This window comes from Doryrhamphus excisus, chromosome 4 (genome assembly GCF_030265055.1).
Source record: "Doryrhamphus excisus isolate RoL2022-K1 chromosome 4, RoL_Dexc_1.0, whole genome shotgun sequence".
Lineage (NCBI taxonomy): Eukaryota > Metazoa > Chordata > Actinopteri > Syngnathiformes > Syngnathidae > Doryrhamphus > Doryrhamphus excisus.
In genome coordinates this window covers 26,347,597-26,367,946 of record NC_080469.1, presented here as the reverse complement: position 1 = coordinate 26,367,946, position 20,350 = coordinate 26,347,597, and the positions used below count along the sequence as shown (strand labels likewise).

General features: G+C 50.6%; 4 protein-coding genes across 18 annotated transcripts; 2 read left to right on the top strand and 2 right to left on the bottom strand.

Annotated features, from left to right (window-relative positions):
• The first annotated feature begins 82 nt into the window (after window positions 1-82).
• LOC131128733 (regulator of G-protein signaling 8-like) lies at window positions 83-5,853 on the top strand. 6 transcript variants are annotated; one of them, XM_058071843.1, is made up of 12 exons: window positions 83-143; window positions 2,457-2,538; window positions 2,688-2,793; window positions 2,868-2,964; window positions 3,053-3,253; window positions 3,403-3,748; window positions 3,816-3,994; window positions 4,474-4,517; window positions 5,043-5,135; window positions 5,224-5,285; window positions 5,369-5,535; window positions 5,593-5,853. In XM_058071843.1, exons 6-12 carry the CDS (start codon window positions 3,583-3,585, stop codon window positions 5,845-5,847), a joined length of 966 nt encoding a protein of 321 aa, XP_057927826.1. In that variant the 5' UTR covers window positions 83-143; window positions 2,457-2,538; window positions 2,688-2,793; window positions 2,868-2,964; window positions 3,053-3,253; window positions 3,403-3,582; the 3' UTR covers window positions 5,848-5,853. The 6 variants fall into 6 exon arrangements, with proteins under 6 accessions (XP_057927826.1, XP_057927825.1, XP_057927824.1 ...); XM_058071842.1 differs by lacking the exon at window positions 83-143 and adding an exon at window positions 164-941 and having other exon boundaries at window positions 3,403-3,586; XM_058071841.1 differs by lacking the exon at window positions 83-143 and adding an exon at window positions 164-941.
• A 1,248-nt stretch (window positions 5,854-7,101) lies between these two features.
• LOC131128415 (transcription termination factor 1-like) lies at window positions 7,102-11,878 on the top strand. 2 transcript variants are annotated; one of them, XM_058071241.1, is made up of 11 exons: window positions 7,102-7,331; window positions 8,069-8,509; window positions 9,140-9,264; window positions 9,566-9,751; window positions 10,145-10,220; window positions 10,308-10,432; window positions 10,509-10,701; window positions 10,906-10,989; window positions 11,064-11,129; window positions 11,198-11,280; window positions 11,356-11,878. In XM_058071241.1, exons 2-11 carry the CDS (start codon window positions 8,082-8,084, stop codon window positions 11,559-11,561), a joined length of 1,572 nt encoding a protein of 523 aa, XP_057927224.1. In that variant the 5' UTR covers window positions 7,102-7,331; window positions 8,069-8,081; the 3' UTR covers window positions 11,562-11,878. The 2 variants fall into 2 exon arrangements, with proteins under 2 accessions (XP_057927224.1, XP_057927222.1); XM_058071239.1 differs by lacking the exon at window positions 7,102-7,331 and adding an exon at window positions 7,340-7,965.
• endog (endonuclease G) lies at window positions 11,657-13,407 on the bottom strand. The gene is made up of 6 exons (XM_058071242.1): window positions 13,078-13,407; window positions 12,794-12,987; window positions 12,588-12,729; window positions 12,417-12,526; window positions 12,277-12,358; window positions 11,657-12,215 (listed from the first exon to the last, which is right to left on the bottom strand). The coding sequence occupies exons 1-6, from the start codon at window positions 13,246-13,248 to the stop codon at window positions 12,015-12,017; spliced, it is 900 nt and encodes a 299-aa protein (XP_057927225.1). The 5' UTR covers window positions 13,249-13,407; the 3' UTR covers window positions 11,657-12,014.
• ntng2a (netrin g2a) lies at window positions 13,179-20,189 on the bottom strand. Of its 9 annotated transcripts, none has more exons than XM_058071233.1 (14): window positions 19,980-20,189; window positions 19,453-19,803; window positions 19,125-19,383; window positions 18,919-19,064; window positions 18,613-18,851; window positions 18,364-18,536; window positions 17,863-17,886; window positions 15,152-17,017; window positions 14,989-15,063; window positions 14,826-14,900; window positions 14,037-14,204; window positions 13,815-13,958; window positions 13,442-13,734; window positions 13,179-13,325 (listed from the first exon to the last, which is right to left on the bottom strand). In XM_058071233.1, exons 2-13 carry the CDS (start codon window positions 19,693-19,695, stop codon window positions 13,460-13,462), a joined length of 3,687 nt encoding a protein of 1,228 aa, XP_057927216.1. In that variant the 5' UTR covers window positions 19,696-19,803; window positions 19,980-20,189; the 3' UTR covers window positions 13,179-13,325; window positions 13,442-13,459. The 9 variants fall into 9 exon arrangements, 8 of the variants coding, with proteins under 8 accessions (XP_057927216.1, XP_057927220.1, XP_057927214.1 ...); XM_058071237.1 differs by having other exon boundaries at window positions 13,319-13,590; window positions 13,648-13,734; XM_058071231.1 differs by having other exon boundaries at window positions 13,319-13,734.
• Window positions 20,190-20,350: the final 161 nt, after the last annotated feature.

Here is a 20,350-nt window from a genome sequence, read left to right as displayed (position 1 = left end):
CAGCAAATGCTAGCAGTCCATACCAAAAAGTGCTACACTTCAAATCTGCTAACACTTGAACACAGAGGTTGGTACCACCAAACGAACAAAAGAACAATGAGGACCAATTTCTACATGAGGGAGAGCAGGCAGCCACTGAGCAGGTCCATGTCTCACGCACACACACACGCACACGCACACGCACACACACACACACATGCACACACACACGCACACACACATGCACACACACACACACACACGCACACACACAGGCAGATGTTGTGTGATGAGAGAGCAGTGATGGAAATAGCTTTTAAGTGCTCCCCATTCCAAGGGTCTGCATGGTTGCCATGGAGATGAGAAGCTGACAGTAACCATGTGACCCACGTGACCCCCCCCCATCCTATTCCTCTACCACACACACGGTGGAGGCCCCTCCTACTTGATCATGTGATACGATAGCAGACCGGCCGAGCAGCTGAAGACAAACGAGACGAAGGAAGACGAAGGAAGACGAAGGAAGACGAAGGAAGACGAAGGAAGACGAAGGAAGACGAAGGACAAAAAGGGAGGTGGCTTCCTCTTCCTCTTCCTGACGTCATCACGTCAGAAGTTTTTCAACAGTTTTTTTCTGTAGGGTCACCATGGGGTGGAGCCTATCACAGCTGAAATAGTGCAAGAGGCGGAGTCAACATAAATGATCGGTGGATCGGGAAGAACTATCTTTGCTCTCCGCCATGTTCTGGAGGCACGCCACCTGGTCTTGGCCCCGTGGTGATGATGCTGGCTACATGCTGGCCGCAGAACCCTGGAGAACCCCGGACTCTGGTACAGATGCCGTCCAGGACCGTGCGGCTGGAACCACGGATCCGTCCGGACCCGAGGAGACCAACGACACCGGAGACCTCTCCACGCCACACGCCAGTCATGTGACCGCAGACGCCAAAACACAAGTGATGGTGAGTGGTCACATGACCTCCCTTCAGAACCACACCAGACCAAGAGCTAGCTTTCATTCTGGTCCAGCTACGGGGGGTCCAGCTATGTCCTGTCTCACGGACACACACACACACACACACCAGGAGGCATGTGTGTATCCTGCTATTATTCCTGTGGTTCTCACACACACACACGCACACACACACGCACACACACGCACACTCGGTTCAGACCAGCCGCCATCAAGCACGCCATCAAGCACGCCATCAAGCACGCCATGGAGCGCCTGTGTGATGTCTGCATCAGACAGAAGCTTCCTCAGGTCGGTACCGCTGGTCCATCTGGACTCCATCCATGTCTTCTCCAGCTCAGTGGCCCTGCCTGCATCTTCTTGTCAATATTTCATGTTCTTTAAGGCAGATGCACTTAGTGTGTTTGTTTACTTGGCTGAACAAATAGCGTCCCAAGAAGGTCACATGACACATTCTATGGTGACAGTCAGACATTGTCACTTCTTGTCCACCCACAAGGATGTTTCCCCGAGGTCTTTGTCCTGGAGGAGAACCTGGTGAGACATCTGCAGAGATGGTCTACAGAACCTGACGCCGCCGTCCACAAGATGAAGTGGACTCCTGCGGAACGATGCAAACACTGAGAAGGAATCTGCTCAGCTAGAAAGGTCATGGGGCGCCGCCTCCTGAGGAGTTTTCATTTCGGCCTGCCAGTCTGGACTTTCGCCCACTCGGGTCTTTTTGCGTCATGGAAACCGCCTGGAGACCAAGACAGGGCGAGTCCAGGACAAGAATGACAATTGAGGTCTCCTAGTGACAGCAGTGCAGGAGGAGGCCACCAGCCAAACACCGAGGCCCCTACAGACCAAGAGTCCTCTCACAAAACTCACAACTTAGCCTGAAGGTTCCTGGCAAGGAATCTTAGCTTCAGCGTGATTCAGGAACTTTCTGGGAGCGACAGATGACAGCTGGGATGGGCTCCAGCATACCTTGTAAGGATAAGCGGCATAGAAAATGGATGGAACCATACGCTAATACATAAACGCGAGCCAAGTGAAAATACAAAAGCAAAGTAGGCGTTAAAGGTAATGAACAGTAAAGAAGGTTCATTTGTAGTATTTAGTATTTGAGTATCTACATGACAAATATTGCACATTATACTCGCTCCTTTATCTCTCTCTCCTTTCTCGCCGTCTTTCCGCCATCTTGTCTGTTTCACTACTCTAACACTTTGCCACCTTGGGAGCCTCTAAGGTCTAAGGTGCTTCATAAATGACCTCCATCTTAGCACCCAGGAGTTGTAGGATTCCTGGGAATGAGGTGAGCTACTTTTAGCCTTAGGATGCATTGGGAATACGGGCCCTGACCATTTTAGCTGGATGGCTAGCGCTCAGGATGGAAACAAGTGCTACTGCATGTCAACACGTCTGCTAGCACGAAGCTACCTCAGCTCATTGGCAGCATTGTTCCAACCTTGGTGACGTAACTAGAAGACGCTCCTGACCACATGGTCTTCATCCTCAGGTCAGCGTTAGCCGAGGAAAAGACGGCTTTGGCTTCACTATTTGCTGCAACAGTCCAGTGAGGGTGCAGTCTGTGGACACGGGTGAGACCTGGTGGAAAACCAAACCCATACAGTATTTGATGATTTCACAATAAAAGCTACAAGTTTAGCCTTTAGTTTGAAGGGCTGTGTTTGTCCAAAGCGTTCCTGGTTTTGTCCAGTCCATCACTTCGGCTGTTCATTGCTCATAGGAGGTCCCGCTCATGGGTCTGGTCTCCGTGGGGGAGATGCTGTTCTGCAGCTCAACGGACTTCCTGTGGAGACCTGGAAGTGTGGCGACCTGGCTCACGCTATCAGGTGAGACCGCCCTTCCTGTGACCTCCTTCCGTGTGGAACAGGACTTTGGACACACGTGTGTGTCCATCTATCAGGAGCTGCCCCTCTCAGATTGTCCTGGTGGTGTGGAGAGGGTCACCTGACAGCAGGACGGGCTGCGAGTCTTTGCTCCGCCCACTAGCACCCACCAAGGTGGGTCACTAACCCTAACCCATCCCCTGAGTCAGCATCCATGTTTGAGACGAGGAAACACCAGGCCTGTGATTTGTGCTTCCCAAAGACCCTGGCTGTCTCTGAGACCACCAAGCTGCTGCATCAACTGGGGTCAACGGGGGGGTCCACTTTGGGGGTACTGGGTTCTCTGTGGAGGGACTGTAAAGACCATGAAGGACATTGCACCTCCACGCTGAAGGGCACCCGTGTGACATCATCAAGTGGGGACAATTACATCATCCTGTCTCCCACTGGTCCAGAAGAAGAGGTGAGTCTGAGGAGGCGGGGCCAGAGTTGGTACGGTCGTTTCTAACAAAGTGATTGTACTTCCTGTCCACATGCAAGAGAGGTTAACACGGTTGCTAGCGCTCCCTAAGAGTACTCACCCCCGGACGTAATACTGTACCTCCACTGCAGAGAAGAAGCCAAGAACCTACCACAAAGACCGGTCCATCTGGACAACCAAGACTAAGACTGCCACTGCCTCCCGGGGCCCCGAGTGTCAGTCTAGCACAAAGTGATGACTGCATCTCCAAGAAGAACATCTGTGCTCCCTTTCAGCTCCTCCATCCCGTCCTTGATGACGGAACCAGGACGATGGGTAAGACCTGTGCTGGGATGTCAGTCGTCCTTGATGACGGAACCAGGACGATGGGTAAGACCTGTGCTGGGATGTCAGTCGTCCTTGATGACGGAACCAGGACGATGGGTAAGACCTGTGCTGGGATGTCAGTCGTCCTTGATGACGGAACCAGGACGATGGGTAAGACCTGTGCTGGGATATCAGTCGGTGTGTCCATGATGGAGTCATAGCAAGCTTTTGTTGCCAGGACATCCATACCAGACTCACCCCAGGACAGGTCTGAACCGCTTCACCTTGGCCGCTCCCCCCTCCTCTACCCTGCGTAACTATGGCAACTACCAAAACTGCACCATCATCCAATCACGTGTGCCCTCCTGCAGCGGCGCCCTGGCACCCCTGGCACCCATCTTCCCCGTGTCTGTCCAGGTCAGAACCGAGAATCTCACCATAGACCAGACCCTTCAACCTTTTGTTTTCGTTAATCGTTAGATCCTAAAATCACCCCTTAAGCCATAGTCTTGAATCTAAGACCTGGTATAAAGACCTTTATCTATGAGACCTGGTCTTAAGAACATTTTGCCTGTGAGACCTGGTCTAAGGACCTTTATCTGTGAGACCTGGTCTGAGGACCTTTATCTGTGAGACCTGGTCTTAAGAACCTGTATCTGTGAGACCTGGTCTTAAGAACCTGTATCTGTGAGACCTGGCCATAAGAACCTTTTGCCTTTGAGACCTGGTCTAAGGACCTTTATCTGTGAGACCTGCTCCTAAGAACCTGTATCTGTGAGACCTGGTCTTAAGAACCTGTATCTGTGAGACCTGGTCTTAAGAACCTGTATCTGTGAGACCTGGTCTTAAGAACCTGTATCTGTGAGACCTGGTCTTGTTTGTGTTTTATCTTCCAGGATGCTGAACTTACTAACCACCTTAGGAAGGAAAACAAGAGTCTGTACGTACACACACACTGACACACACACACTGACACACACACACTGATACACACACACTGACACACACACACACTGATACACACACACTGATACACACACAATGACACACACACACACTGATACACACACACTGACACACACACACTGACACACACACTGATACACACACAATGACACACACACACACTGATACACACACACTGACACACACACACACTGATACACACACACTGACACACACACACACACTGATACACACACAATGACACACACACACACTGATACACACACACTGATACACACACAATGACACACACACACACTGATACACACACACTGACACACACACACACTGATACACACACACTGACACACACACACACTGATACACACACACTGACACACACACACACTGATACACACACACTGATACACACACACTGATACACACACACTGATACACACACAATGACACACACACCGGCCCACACAGACATGCAGTACTAAGTAGTAGTTTTTGTCAGAGCTGCAGACGTGTGGAGTGGTTTTGCATTCCTGCGCAGACGGAAGCATTGGGTCCAGTGTGACAGCTTGGAGAGAGCCCTGAGGAACACCAGGTGTGTCCTTCAAGTCCAAGTTCAAGTTCTCAGGCGCTTGGAAGAGGTTCTTTTGGGTTCTGTTCTAATGAAGTGTGTCTTCTTCCAGGCCATCTGCAGGGGAGGTGTTGAAGTGGGCGGAGAGTCTTGAGGCCCTCTTGGCCAATCAGTGTCAGGCATTTTTTCAGCTAAACCAATCATTAGGGGACAGGGGTGGGGCCAACATTGATTGGGTCCTTCTTGTCATTGGTCAGATGGCCTTGCGGTATTCCGTCACTTCCTGAAGTCCGAGTTGAGCGAGGAAAACCTGGACTTTTGGTCTGCAGTGGAGAGATTCAAGGGGACACGCTCCCTCAGCAAGATGGCTGCCAGGGCCACCAAGATCTATGAGGAGTTTGTTTCAAGCGGCGCACCCCGACAGGTACCAGACCTCTGCGGTGCCAGAGATTGCGTGCGACCTCACCTTGTTCATCTCCAGGTCAACATGGATTCAAAGGTCAGAGACTCAACCAATCACAGCCTGCGTCTTGGCGTTCACCCCGCCTCCTTCCAGCTGGCCCAGGATCAGATCTTTCACCTGATGGAGGCTGACAGCTACCCACGATTCCTCAAGTCCCACCTCTATGCTCAACTGGCCAATCAGGACACAAGGGTGGGCCATCGGAGCCAAGCACCTTCTGCTCAGCCTTCCTATCAGAACCGTAGCGCGGAACCTGATGGCCAAGACTTCTGATCGTATGACGAGACAGACATTCCCATCTGGTCTTGGTCCAATCCTCCTCAACTGCACCACTTTTGACAAACATTGTTCAGAGGTTCTGACACATGAAGCAAAAAAGTCAACTTCAATGTGTCGCATGATCAGCTCGAAGAGGACAGAACCAACCCGACAGACCACACCCACAAGATGATGGACCCAACCCCACAGAAAACTACAGAACCCAAAGAAGACGACAGAACCAAACCCACGGAAGACTACAGAACCAAAAGAGGGCTACAGAACCAAAAGAGGGCTACAGAACCAAAAGAAGACTACAGAACCAAGCCCACAGACAACTACAGAACCAACCCTAGGGAAGACTACAGAACCAAGCCCATGGAAGACTACAAAACCAAGCCCATTAAAGACTACAGAACCAAGCCCAAAAAAGACTACAGAACCCAAAGAAGGCTACAAAACCAAGCCCCTGGTCAGCTGTTAGGAACCTGTTAGGAACTGAGCCAAGAGGAGATGACAGAACCAACCAATCGATGCTTTGATGATGTTGATAAAGACCAATAACAGAAAGAACTTGCATGTTTGTGTGTTTTTATTTATTGGATCTGCTGTCAACGTAGATGTGGAGCATATAGATGATGGAGGTTCTTCCTTGACCGTGTGCGTGTAGCCTTACTTTATATTATTATTTCACATATTTAGTTTAAAGTGTCAATATTTAGTGTGTGTAGCCTTACTTTATAATATTATTTCACAAATTTAGTTGAAAGTGTCAATATTTAGTGTGTGTAACCTTACTTTATATTATTATTTCACATATTTAGTTTAAAGTGTCAATATTTAGTGCGTGTAACCTTACTTTATATTATTTCACATATTTAAAGTGTCAATATTTAGTGTGTGTAGCCTTACTTTATAATATTATTTCACATATTTAGTTGAAAGTGTCAATATTGAGTGTGTGTAGCCTTACTTTATATTATTATTTCACATATTTAAAGTGTCAATATTTAGTGTGTGTAGCCTTACTTTATAATATTATTTCACATATTTAAAGTGTCAATATTGAGTGCGTGTAGCCTTGCTTTATATTATTTCACATATTTAAAGTGTCAATATTGAGTGCGTGTAGCCTTACTTTATATTATTACGTCACAGCTTTAGTTTAAAGTGCAATGCTAGCAGCACTACATTTTAAAAACAAAAGCTTTGCCCTAACAAATATGGCGGTGTTGTCGACGTACCAGTCAGACGTTGGTGACGACATGACGCATGCGTCGTCTACAAACAGGAAGTACTCCGACCCTGAGTGTGTTTGTGTCCACGCGGGTCGAACAAACGTTGAAAATACAAAGCATTTTCAACTTTTTTTCCTTATTTTTGATGACACGTTAACGCACCAAAAAGTCTTCCTCGAGTTTTGGACAGACTGCTCGGTGGTTGTTTGTGGTCGGAGGACGAAGCACCGTGGTTCCAGGGTGGTCTGGCTTCTCCAGGAGGTATGGACGGTTATCTTCTCCACCTCGGCTCAACATAGTCTGCCGTGTTGTAATGTAGTAACACTTGCTCATTGCACTTGCCGATTATGGCGAATTGATCGCCATTTGTTTTGTCGTATCATCCGATATCGATTACTATGCCTTTGATACAATCAACCATGACATCCTAATAACTATATTAGAAAGGTACGGAATAAGAGGATTAGTTCTGAACTGGGTTGGAAGCTACTTAGCTGACAGGAAGGAGGACACACATCTGTAAGTTGAAATATTACGTGTGGAGTACCCCAGGGGTCAATACTGGGCCCAAAACTGTTCAACTTGTACATCAATGACATTACCAAAGTCACGGAAGGAGTTCTAAGACAGTAAGACAGCGTCGTAGTTTATAGCCCTGAGTGCTGGTGCAGAGATGCACCAGAAATCAAATGTAAACTTTAGCATTTATCATGGTAGAATCACGGTTAGCATCATTTTTAATAGCAATACACACGATGAGCTACTCTGGCCTGGGACACTCCGGCACTCGGCACTTGCTCCAGCTGGCCGTGTTTCAGGACGCCCACGGCCGCCATTCCTTCCTCTTGGCCTCACGTTGGAGAAACAAGCCTTCAGGATCATTCCAACTTCCCAGGCAGGTGTCCTCCTGGGTGGGATTGATGAATACGGAATACTGCTCTGAGTACACAGTACTTTAGTTCCAATGCCCTGACTTTACACTCATCTTTGTTTTGTAGACCCCTCCCCACCATGAGCCTTCACGCCCACTCATCCTCCCACAGCAAGAGGCTGTGGTCTGAAGTTCCCACCCTTGTTGATATTGACACACCTCCAATGAAGAAGAGGAAGAAGAAGAAGAGAGCAAAAGAGGATGAAGAAGAAGTTCTTGCAGACGTCTTCACCAACCAGCTGAAGAAAAAGAAGAAGAAGAAGAAGGAGGAGGAGACCCTGGTTCCTGTGACAACCACGGAGATAGAAACAAGGGAGCAGAAGAAGAGGAAGAGTACGGTTGACCAGACTGTTGCCATGGAGATGAGTCATCCACGAGAGGAGAGCGTTGCCATGGCAGAGAGCAACCACATCCCCGTCTCCATGGAAACACAGCGTAAGAACAACACAATGACAACAGAAGAAGAAGAAGAAGAAGAAGAAGGAGAAGAAGAAGGCAGCAATGGCCAGTGAGTTGTCATTTATTCCCTGGTCACCATGGTTACGTAGCTACTAACAGCAGAGGGCATGGTATCTGCATTGCTGGCGCCATCTTGGACTTGTGCTAGCCATAGCCCACAGCTAGCTGGACAATGCCGTCGTCACACTGAATTTAACACACAACAAACACATGGCGTGTACATGGCGTGTACATGGCGTGTATCTGTCAAATCAGCACACGCTTCCATGTAGCCCGGGAAACATCATCAGTGTTTTTTAATTGGCTGTCACCCCATGACACCCTTTGGCACCCATGAACGTCATGACACGCGCGTCCACCCCATCACATGCCCGTGCACCCTATTGGGTGCCATGGGGTTCATGCGCATGATTGGATTAAGACACAACAATGACTTTTACTTGATGGCCATTTGTGCAAATTAGATGATCTGGCAACCCAGCACCACAGATACATGGCAGTCCTTTGGGAACACCACTGGCATCGTCTTACTGTACTGTAACGCTTGGGGTACACTATGACTGATACACATGCTGTGTGTGTGTGTGTGTGTGCGTGTGTGTGTGTGTGTGTGTGTGTGTGTGTGTGTGTGTGTGTGTGTGTGTGTGTGTGTGTGTGTGTGTGTGTGTGTGCGTGTCAGGGAGCGTTCTGCTTTGTTAAAGGAATTAGAAGAGTTTGTTCCAGATGTTTGGAAAAAATCACCTCAACAGATCCACAAACTACTGCGATATGACCTTCACAGGTTCAGACTCTTCAAACAACAAGGTACCCGATATTTCCCACTAGTAGCTGATAGTACCCACTAGTAGCTGATAGTACCCACTAGTAGCTGATAGTACCCACTAGTAGCTGATAGTACCCACTAGTAGCTGATAGTACCCACTAGTAGCTGATAGTACCCACTAGTAGCTCATACTACCCACTAGTAGCTCATAGTGCACATATTAGCTGATAGGAACCAATAGGAGTAGCCAATAGTAGCCAGTAGTATCAGTAGTAGCTGTAGTAGTTGATAGTAGTATAGGTGGAAGAGCATGGACGTGTATAAATGGAAATGGCGTTGCAGGTATCGCCATCCGTCACGGCCGCTTCACACAGAAAGAGAATCAGAAAGTCCAAGACAACATGGACAACTTCCTGGCTTTGACGGGCATCGGCTCAGCCAATCAGCTTCTTCACCCTCAACTCTACCCTGAACACCAAGCTGACATCAGGAAACTACGAGCGCAACATGGCTTCCTGGCCGCCCTTGGTATTTTATTTACTGTACTGCCTTGCTCTCTACTTTGTATACTATACTGCCTTGCTCTCTACTTTGTATACTATACTGCCTTGCTCTCTACTTTGTATACTATACTGCCCTACTATCTACTTTGTATACTATACTGCCCTACTATCTACTTTGTATACTATACTGCCCTACTATCTACTTTGTATACTATACTGCCCTACTATCTACTTTGTATACTATACTGCCCTACTATCTACTTTGTATACTATACTGCCTTGCTCTCTACTTTGTATACTATACTGCCCTACTATCTTCTACTTGATCATGTAGTACATAGACGTAGTGTGTTGTAGCTACGTTTAGTACTTGCTCATGTAGTACATAGTAGTACATAGTGTTGTGTTGTGTGTCCAGCGGAGGGGATCCCCAGGGTGTCATGGCAGGTCTACATCAGGGCTAAAAAGCTGGACAGGATGAACCACATGGGAAGGTGAGAGGACGTTGGCGTGTGTGTGCGTGCGTGTGCGTGCGTGCGTGCGTGCGTGCGCGGTGACGTGGGTGTGGTGCGGTACCGCAGGTTCTCTGAGGAGGAGGTTGAGCAGCTGGTGGCGTTGCATTCACTGCACGGGAACAGCTGGAGGCAGATCTCCAAGGTGATGGGTCGCAGCGTTTACTCCTTGCAGAAACGCTTCCAGTGCATCTGTGAGTGGGATTCTTTTCTTCCTGGTGGTCTCGCCATCTTCTCATGTCCCGGGTCTCGTCATGCGTGCCTTCTCAGCCGCCTGTCAAGGATCCTGGACCTCGGACGAGGAGTCCAGACTGAAGAAGGCAGTCCTGGATCACCTGGCGGTTGTGGTCCAGCAGAGTCCAAGTCCTGGTGTGACGAGGGAAGATCTGTGTAATAATTTGCCGTGGAAGAAGATCAGCCAGCAGGTCCAGACCAGATACTGGAACCAGTGCCGCATCAAGTGGTCAGTGTGAATGCCAGCTTCTGCTAAATGCTCAGTTTGCTTTGAGGTGGAGAACTGGACAAGTGAGCTTGGAAGATGGTGGTTCTGGTCCAAATGGTGGTTCTGGTCCAAGTGGTTCATGCGGAGGCCAGCTAGTCACAGCTAAAAGTCAGACAGTGGGTCCAGGAAGGTCCAGCTGACATAGACCTGTTGGTGGTGTTTCAGGTTCAGCATCCTGAGGACCAAACTGTCAAAAGGTGGCAACAAAAGACTGGAAGGAATGAAGGCCAGAATCCAGCTGATTGACATGTAAGACCAGACCACAAAGGTTTGTCTCGGGTCCAGATCTTGTCCCTCATGGACACAAGTGTGACCCCTTCCAGGTTGTACAACATGAACATTGACGATATGGCCGATGTGGACTGGGACCAGGTGGCCGCGGGTCTCAGGTGAGGTCAGGGGTCGTCCGCGTGGACCGCAGTGGTCCAAAGTGTTCTGATGTTTGTGGTCTCTGCAGCACCACTCCAGTCCATGCCCAGAGTTTATTCCAAAGCCTGAAAGCGTCCCGAGTTCCCAACTGGTCCCGCTTGTCCTATGGAGGTGGGTACCTTCTGGTCCGGCTGCACTACCGGCTGCTTCCTTCTCCTTCTGACCGCGCCACGTTGTGCTCCTCAGAGATCATCGACTTCCTGCACCGCCACGAGACGCCGCGCCTCAAGGAGAAGCTGCAGAAGTGCGGCGTCTTGGAGGCGGAGCTGAAAGTGGACGGGACGGACGCGGCGCCGCTGCTGGACATCTTTGCGCTCCAAGATGAAGACTTTGCCGAGGTGGACAACACTCGTCCACAACGCGGCCAATCACGACCACTACTTCAAGACTGAACGCTGGAGCTCCGCCCCACCGCTGCCAACAGGAAGTGGTGTCATACTGAGGCTTTTATTGTGAAGGCGGATGGATACAGGAAGTCTTTACAAGCCAAGACATCGATGCTTTTCAAACAGAACTTTATTCAAACGCATACGTGCTGCTTTGCTAAAGGACACTACAGCAGAAGCAAGATGGGAAGGATGCTCCACTTCCTGTTGACACGTCTACCTGTACAATATAACTTCTACCATGGTGGTCTCTCACTGTGGTTGGCTAGAGTCCCACAGCTTTTCCACACTGATGGATCCCGTGTGTTGTTTTAACCGGGGGGGGGGGCTGTGATGGATATTCGTATTGATTGTTTTAACCTGGGGGGGGGGGTGCTGTGATGGATATTCGTAATAAATCGATTGTAATAAAGTCTGACTGCTGTCGGACGTATGAAGATTGAAGCTGGCTGCCGCTCATCATTTGGCGGCGATGGCGTGCACGGTGACGCCGCTCCTCTTCATGATGTTGGGCACGAACAAGAGGCCCGAGGCCCTCTCGATGCTTTCTATGGGAACCAGAAATCCTTCCAGAGGCAGCTTCTCGTCCACGGGCTCGTTTGGGAGAACATAGGAGCGAAGCTCCACCCCCTCACCTTGGCCCCGCTCCAGGATCAGCACCTACAGACACAGGGTGACATCATCATCATCAGGCGGTGATGTCATCGGGACACGGCCTCACCTTGAAGAAGTGTGTTGGCACAGCGACGTGATTGCGACCCACAACTTGATAGCGCACGTAAAGTTTGCCGTCTGCTTCCTGCCTGAAAGTCAAGTTTGACACTTTAGCTCCGCCCACCCAGGAAGCGGCAGCGGCCTTACCTGGGGAGGTAGAGCGGGCCCGTGCACACGTACACGTTTGCGTAAGACCTGGTCAGAGAGCGACACAACTTCTCCAGGTTGTTCCAGGCGTTGTGGTTCAGGTGAGGGTTCTGCAGTTGAGGAACACAGGAACTTGGCGTTCATCTTCTAATGGGACTACCTGCATCCCACCTGGGGAGCCACGTTGCTCAGGTAGAAGGTGTCCTCCATGGCCTTCTGGCTCCATTTGTGATTGGCCGCTGCAGCCATGTGACCTCGGTCCAAGCCACTCCCCCTGTAGTCTGTGTTGGTGGCGCGGTGGAAAACGTGCACGCTGCAGGGACACACGGACGCGCACGACAGTCAACCTTGGAAGCGCGTGCGCGGTCGGGCCTCACCTGTCGTCCTCTTTGAAGTCGCACAACTTCCTGTCCGCCGTCCCGCTCACGGAGGCGCCGCTGAGCCTCTCGATCACCCACGACGGCGTCCTGGTCCGCGGGTCGTACGAGCTGACGTAGGACTCCCTGGTCCTCACGTTGCTCAGGGACGGGAACCCGTACTTCATCAGCGCGCCGGAAGAACCCGGACCGGCCTGGACGGGACCACAGACACTTTAGTTCTATTTCATCTTCTACCCTAGCCACAGTCGGCCACGCTCGGTGACGTCATCTCACGCACGCACCGTCACTCCGGAGGCGTGAACACGCGGCACCGGTACCACCGGGACTCCGCCCAGAAGACCGTCTCCTTGGTGGTCCTCCTCGCTGGACGCGGGCGTCCACAGGCGGCTCGCCGAGACGCCGAGTCCCGCTCCTAACGACAAGGTCGCGGCGGTCCGCCACCAGCGGCTCATGGTGCTCGTGAGTCGCGTGCAGATGACGTCACGGAAGGCGTCCACTTGTCGTGATGCAAGGACGTTTGGGGGCGGGGCTATTTACGTGAAAAGACGCCAGTGTGTCATCGGTGTGGTCAGTCACGCAGACGCAACTTCCTTTTATTTCATTTTCACGTGGTTGCACAGCATCGCTACGGATGACGTCACAGACCGAATGGGCGGAGTCGGGTCACAAGAAGGCGGGGACGAGCAGGCCCAGGGTCAGCAGGTCGAGGCGGGAGGCGACCGGAGGGGCGGAGCTTCTGTGGTCGTCGAGGCAAGCGCTCTTCTTCAGACACACGCGCTGCTCACAGGACACACCTGCGCGTGCACACTGCGTCAGCGCCCGGCTTGTGACGTCATCACACGCGCGTTTACCTTTGAAGTCGTCCTTGCACTCGCAGCGCACAAAGTCCACGCACGTCCCGCCGTTCTGGCAAGTCCGAGTCTCGTCGCAGACGTTGGCTGGTTGATGATGATGATGATGATGATGCTCATTCATTCATTTGGAATGTCAATCACGCCCATCCCCCTTCGGCACGTACCTGTGCAGCCGGCTCCGCCCCCCCTCCACGTGTATCCGGGCAGACAGGAGTCACAGCGCCTCCCGGTGGCGCCCTCTCTGCACTGACAGAACCCTGAGTCGGAGCAGTGTGGAGACGAGCTGCCGGCGGGGTCGCACTCGCAGTCTGATGAAGATGGTGATGATGATGATGATGATGACAAACGTGGAGCAGCGCGTGCCGAATGCAGAATGTCCTACTGACCCGCACACACGTCCTGGTGGTCCAGGCCCAGCGAGGTGTTCCTGTAGTAGCCCAGCCTACAGTACTGACACCTGTGGCCTCGCGTGTTGTGCTTGCAGCTCACACACGTCACCACGTTCAGGAAGTCAATGAAGCTGCAGCGGTTGGAGTGGGCGTTACACTCGCAGTCTGGCACACACACACACACACACACACACACACACACACACACACACACACACAGGCCTCAGCAACAGCCTCTGCATGCTAACACCTGACGTGAATGGAAACTAACGATCCAGTAATCCAGTCTTTTTTTTTTAATATATTGTTATTTCCTGTTTACCTGGAATTGGGATTTAAACAAGAACAACAACAAAGAAAAATAAGATGCAGCTCGCAGGTTGATGTGATGTTCGGGGGTCAGTGAAAGCATCTTTGCATGTTTGTTTTACAGTTGAGATACATAAATGGTGTTTGAATTGCAGGGTTAGGGTTAGAGTAGGGTTGGGGTTGGGGTTAGGGTTCGTGTGTCCTAACATGCTAACCCGACACATATGAGAATTGATAATAATACGTTAACATACAGGAATGCGTAATAGCATGTAGCATGGTGTGCTAACATGCACAAACAACAATCACATGCTAACCTGCTTGTTGTCAATCACCAACGTGAACCACTACACTACCAAGGACTTGGTCATGACATCTTAGCGAGGGGTCACAGCTGGGGAGGGAGCTAATTGCTAAGGAGGAGTTGTGTGGGCCGGGAATGGAGGGGTGGCGTTCCTCGGGTGAAGACAGTCTTACCCTGGAAGGTGACATAGGCAATTTTGGACAGCTGACTGGTCTTTGGTCCTCCAGGAATCAGAATTTTCTGTATGGCTTAAAATGCAAAACAAGATGGGTAACCATGGTGATGTGTTAGCATGCTAATGCTAATGAAAACGCCAATGCTATGCTCCTGCGTTACCTTTTTTCTCATAGCCTTTTTCATCTTTGTCCTGTCCTTCCTTCAAGGCATCTTGGTCTTTGGACTCTACAGCTGCTAAAAGAATGGATGAAGTTTCTCCTCATGCTAGTGTCGTTAGCATTTGGTGTCCAGTGAAAATAAATGGATGGAAAGCATTTGTCACCTTTTTCTTCTCTTGGCTCCCCTGCCCTCCAGTTGTCGGACCCCTCTTCTGTCTTCTCACCCAACGGGGTGTCTACTCTTGGTTCATCGACTGTGGGAGCAGGATCCGGCCTTGACTCCTGCTCAGGAGATTTGGAATTGGATTCCAAAGACTCTGGTGTGAGCAACCCAGGTGGTCTCTCTCTTATTTGACTTGTTTCTCCTTCTGCTGAGTCAGAATCCAAACTACGGTGCAGTGAATCTGAATCAGGATCTGGATTGGACTCCTCTGCTCCCGAAGGAGTATCAGGTCCACTTGAATATTGATCCTCTGGAAAAGGGAAGGTGAAGTCTACTGGGGCCACGTCACTAGCAGGCTCAGACCAGTCTGGACCACTGGAGCTTGTGGACTTTACAACTTCTCCAACTTTTGAAGGCGTTATCTTTGCTGTTTCCTTACCAGGATTTTCCTCAGGAAATCTGTCAGGTGCAACTTCATCAGGAGGGTCTTCACTAGGAGGTTGCTCAGGGATAGGTCTTTCAGGTGGACCATTTTTCTGGGTGGAGCGACTGTCTGGAGGGACATCAAGAGAGGCTAAATCAGGAGTTGGCATCTCAAGAATGTCTTCCTTGGTGGAGGGTATATCAGAGGGGCCGTCAGGAAGGAGTCCATCAAGAGAAGGTTCAACCGTGGGCGGTACATTAGTAGAAGAAACACCAGGAGCTTCAATGGGGAGCAGACCATCAGGAAGAGGTCCATTGAAAGTTGGAACATCAAAAGTAGGTTGGGCATCTCCAGCAGGAGAAAATGGTTGAGTAGGTGTGATATCTCCAGAGAGAACCATGTTGTCAGCCAGAGTTCCAGCCTGGGCCAGCGTCGTGTCCTGTGGTGCTCCACTTGAGCGTAGAACTGCACTTGGTAGAACGCTGGCGCTACTAGCTTCAGAGGGGACCAAGTCTGTGTTGTCTGGTGACAAGCTGGAGGCAGGGGTTGGAGACACTTGGTCGGAAAAGACCTCAGAGTCAGTCCCGCTCTTTGGGCTTTGGTCGCCATTTGTGGCACTGGGCGTAGCGATGGTGGTCCGTAGGGTGGGGGTTTCTGCTACATTAGAAAGTGGATCATTTGTCCTTGGTCCTGCAGCACTGCCAAAGTCTAAAAGCCTATCTAGTCCTGGGGTGCTAGCGGTGCTACTGACATCACTCGGGTCCCCTGTTGTCCAAGACGCCTGGAAACTAGTCCCTGACTTTGGACTATAAGAGTCCACTACAGTGGTTGCCTGCAAGCTGGAACTCGGAAACCATGTTGTAGTACTTCTGTCCGTTGTCGCCATAGCGCTAGCATCGGTTGTAGAACTATCGGTCTTAGAACTGTAAGCATTAGAAGTATCACCAGTAGTCCACCTAGAAAACATGTCCACTGTAGAAGTATAAGGACTCGTCAAAGGAACAGTACTGACTGTAGAAGTACTACTAGAAGTAGAAGAAGTCATCAAAGTATCAGTACTGGCTGTAGAAGTCAAAGTATCAGTAGTGTCTGTAGAAGTAATACTAGCAGTAGTAGAAGTCAAAGTATCAGTGGTGTCTGTAGAAGTAATACTAGAAGTAGTCGAAGTCAAAGTATCAGTGGTGTCTGTAGAAGTAATACTAGAAGTAGTCGAAGTCAAAGTATCAGTGGTGTCTGTAGAAGTAATACTAGAAGTAGTCGAAGTCAAAGTATCAGTAGTGTCTGTAGAAGTAATAGTAGCAGTAGAGGAATTGTCAGTGGTAGAAGTATCAGTAGGGCCAAGAGTAATAGTAGAAGTATCAGTAGGGCCAAGAGTAATAGTAGAAGTATCAGTGATTCCACGTGATGAGGGAGAAGTTCTATCAGAGTTTGAGTCATCAGCCGCTGTCAGAGAAGAACATTTACGTCTTTTTAGTCATGCTATCTTTTCTACAAAATGAAACACACAATCAGCATCATCATCTTCCATCCATCCACCCGTCCATCCATGCATCCATCCATCCATCCATCCATTCATCCATCCATCCATCCATCCATCCATCCATCCACCTATCAATCATCCATCCACCCATCCATTTTCTATGCCGCTTATCCTCACTGAGGTGGGGGTATGCTGGAGGCGGGGTCCACCCTGGACTGGTGGCCAGCCAATCCCAGGGCACATATAGACAAACAACCATTCACACTCACATTCATACCTATGGACAATTTGGAGTGGCTAATTAACCTAGCATGTTTTTGGAATGGGGGGAGTACCCGGAGAAAAGCCAGGCATGCACAGGGAGAACATGCAAACGCCACACAGAGATGGCCGAGGGGGGAATTGAACCCAGGTCTTCCCATCTCCTGACTATGTGGCCTACATGCTAACCACTCCCTTTATAATAACATCCTTTAAAGCTCATACATGACCTGGAAAGGATTTAAGTATGGAACTACAACACACACTTCTGGTAACAAGTCCTGTGTATGTGTGTGTGTGCGTGTGTGTGTATGCGTGTGTGTGCGTGTATGTATGCGTGTGTGTGTGTGTGACATCTTAATGCAGACTAACACAGATTAAACACACGCCACCTGTTGCTAACTTAAGAGGAAGATGAACTTTTCTCCCATAATGCGCCTGACCACGCCCACTTCCACCAATACCATAAGCTCCACCCACCTTTCTGGGTGTGTGCATGTAGAATGGAGACGCACACACACACACACACACACACACACACACTTACTGGCTGTTGTTTCTGCTGCTTCACCTAAAAACAAACATGGATGCAGATTTAAAAATGGGAATAATTGAATAGAAATATTCCACTATTACACAATGTGTGTATGTATGAGTGTGTGTGTATGTATGAGTGTGTGTGTATGTATGAGTGTGTGTGTATGTATGAGTGTGTGTGTATGTATGAGTGTGTGTGTATGTATGAGTGTGTGTGTATGTATGAGTGTGTGTGTATGTATGAGTGTGTATGTATGAGTGTGTGTGTATGTATGAGTGTGTGTGTATGAGTGTGTGTGTATGTATGAGTGTGTGTGTATGTATGAGTGTGTGTGTATGTATGAGTGTGTATGTATGAGTGTGTGTGTATGTATGAGTGTGTGTGTATGAGTGTGTGTGTATGTATGAGTGTGTGTGTATGTATGAGTGTGTGTGTATGTATGAGTGTGTGTGTATGCGTGTGTGTATGCGTGTGTGTATGCGTGTGCGTGTGCGTAAAAAAGAGACGTACACGCGTTGGCCGTGCCTTTGGGCAAGGGCAGAAAGGTTCCAGGCCTCCAGCTCCGGGAACGGAAGTCGGCGCCGCAGCGCTCGCAGTCCTGTCCGCCGGTGTTGTGCTGACAGTCGCACGTGAGCGTAGCATCACGTAGCGTGCAGCTGGATGCGTGCAGGTTACACTGACACCTACGATATACATACATACTGGTTTCCATGGCAACCGGATGCCGACCGCTTCCGGAGACAGGCGAGGTCAACGTACCTGGCAGGTACGTCTATGTTGGAGACGGCGTAGAAGTACTTGAGCAGGTTGTCTCGTTGGACGTAGGTCCCGCCCAGCGCCGGCCGAAGAAGTCGCAGGCGGATGTTGGTGAAGGTGAAGAAGTCCCTCAGACCCCTGGTGCTTTCCATGCGGGTGTACAAGGCGTCCATGTTGATCAGCTTTGGACCCGCAAACACTTGGAAGCGAGCTCGCACCTCGAACACCACCGTCTTCTCCTCCTGCGGACGCCACACGGACGTTAGCGTGTCGGCTCTAGCGAGCGAGCACGTGACTGTGCGACGCCACCTTGGCCCCCACCCAGCGGGAGTACTGCTCGGTGCAGATGACCCGGGTCACGTTGCTGGGCGCCAAGTCGGACACCCTTTTCGGCGGCATGCCGAACGTGTCCATGCAATCGTCGGCGTAGAACTGGTACGGCTGCCACGTGACACCTGACACAGGAAGTACAAGAAGCATGTGCCCGAGCGCCCCTGCGCATCACGTGACCTCACCTTTGTCCAGGGACTTCTCCAGGACCATGCTGGTGGGGCGGCCGTATTCGAAGGTCACCACCAGGTCGTCCACCACCTCCAGGGTCTTGTTCCACGACAGCGTGATGTTGGCCAATAGCGGCTCGGGATACTTGGACCATGTGACCGTCTGCCAGTAGGTGATGAGCCCCCCCCGCTCCCGGTCTCCCATCAGCTGAGGGGGGTGAGACAGGTCGGGACTGGACGCGTCGCACTCATCGCTGCAGAGGTACGGGTTGTCCTACGTGAACGGAAGACGTCAGCACGCAAACGGCACCCTGGGCCGGCGTGCACGCTCACGTGCACTCACCAGGGTGCAGAAGCGCTCGGGGGGGTTCCCACAGGTGACCCCTGGCGGATCGACTCGGATCTGCATGGCCTCCCTCATGTTGGCGGGCGGCGGCTGACAGGCGGAGAACTCCCATTTCGGCCCCGCCTCCGAGTCGCCGAGAGTCCGACACGTGTCGAACTGACACCCACCTGTCGCCACCAGCAGGAGGAGGGGGAGGAGGGGGAGGAGGGGGAGGAGGGGGAGGGGCTTGAGGAGCTGCATGGGCGGGTCGGGTCGATGCACGCGTCAGTCCATCAGGGTGGCTACCATGCTTCCTGTGTTGGTTGGACGGTTGTCATGGTTACCATGGGGCCCCCCTCGCTGTAACGTCTGTCAATCAACGTACACGTCAATCATCTGGTTCATGACAAAAGCAATCAGAGCCATTGACCATTCATGAGCCATCATACAAACGCGCCACCGTGTTATCCCACGCCACGCCACAAGATGGCGACCAAGCACACCACTGGACACTGGAACTTCATGTACCGATCCGCTTAGCTCACCTTCCTTTTCCAGCTGATCACTTTTTCTTCTTCTTTCCTGCCTTTTAGCCTACCTGTTAGATAGTTTCATACAGGGGCTGCTCCTTTTCTTCTTCTTCTTCTCAACCTTTTCTTCGTCCTAATCTCCTTCTGTCTCATCCTCTTTAGCTTCCTCCTCTTCCTCTTAACTCGCTGCGGTCTCCTGCCGCTTCATCCTCCACCTCCTTATGCCTCCTTATGCCTCCTTATGCCTCAACCCCGCCCCTAAGCACCCGCCTCCCAAGCAGCCAATCAGCACATGGGAGCTTCTCTGATTGGACGCCATGAACTCCCAGTTGATTAGGAACACACACACACCTGTTAAAGCTCTTGATGTTCATCTTCCTTCTTCG

What these genes read in the sequence shown, in the direction of transcription:
- LOC131128733 (XM_058071841.1), top strand. Translation starts at nt 720, where the DNA reads ATGTTCTGGAGGCACGCCACCTGGTCTTGGCCCCGTGGTGATGATGCT. An exon ending in ACGCCAAAACACAAGTGATG is followed by an intron (nt 942 to 2,456) that starts GTGAGTGGTCAC and finishes CTTCATCCTCAG; the next exon opens with GTCAGCGTTAGCCGAGGAAA. An exon ending in AGGAAGGAAAACAAGAGTCT is followed by an intron (nt 4,518 to 5,042) that starts GTACGTACACAC and finishes AGTTTTTGTCAG; the next exon opens with AGCTGCAGACGTGTGGAGTG.
- LOC131128415 (XM_058071239.1), top strand. Translation starts at nt 7,781, where the DNA reads ATGGTAGAATCACGGTTAGCATCATTTTTAATAGCAATACACACGATG. An exon ending in GAAGAAGGCAGCAATGGCCA is followed by an intron (nt 8,510 to 9,139) that starts GTGAGTTGTCAT and finishes TGTGCGTGTCAG; the next exon opens with GGAGCGTTCTGCTTTGTTAA. An exon ending in CAGGTGGCCGCGGGTCTCAG is followed by an intron (nt 11,130 to 11,197) that starts GTGAGGTCAGGG and finishes TGGTCTCTGCAG; the next exon opens with CACCACTCCAGTCCATGCCC.
- endog (XM_058071242.1), bottom strand. Translation starts at nt 13,248, where the DNA reads ATGAGCCGCTGGTGGCGGACCGCCGCGACCTTGTCGTTAGGAGCGGGA. An exon ending in GACTTCAAAGAGGACGACAG is followed by an intron (nt 12,730 to 12,793) that starts GTGAGGCCCGAC and finishes GTGTCCCTGCAG; the next exon opens with CGTGCACGTTTTCCACCGCG. An exon ending in TGCCAACACACTTCTTCAAG is followed by an intron (nt 12,216 to 12,276) that starts GTGAGGCCGTGT and finishes CTGTGTCTGTAG; the next exon opens with GTGCTGATCCTGGAGCGGGG.
- ntng2a (XM_058071233.1), bottom strand. Translation starts at nt 19,695, where the DNA reads ATGCAGCTCCTCAAGCCCCTCCCCCTCCTCCCCCTCCTCCCCCTCCTC. An exon ending in CCCGCTGGGTGGGGGCCAAG is followed by an intron (nt 18,852 to 18,918) that starts GTGGCGTCGCAC and finishes TGGCGTCCGCAG; the next exon opens with GAGGAGAAGACGGTGGTGTT. An exon ending in CCACCAGGACGTGTGTGCGG is followed by an intron (nt 13,959 to 14,036) that starts GTCAGTAGGACA and finishes CATCTTCATCAG; the next exon opens with ACTGCGAGTGCGACCCCGCC.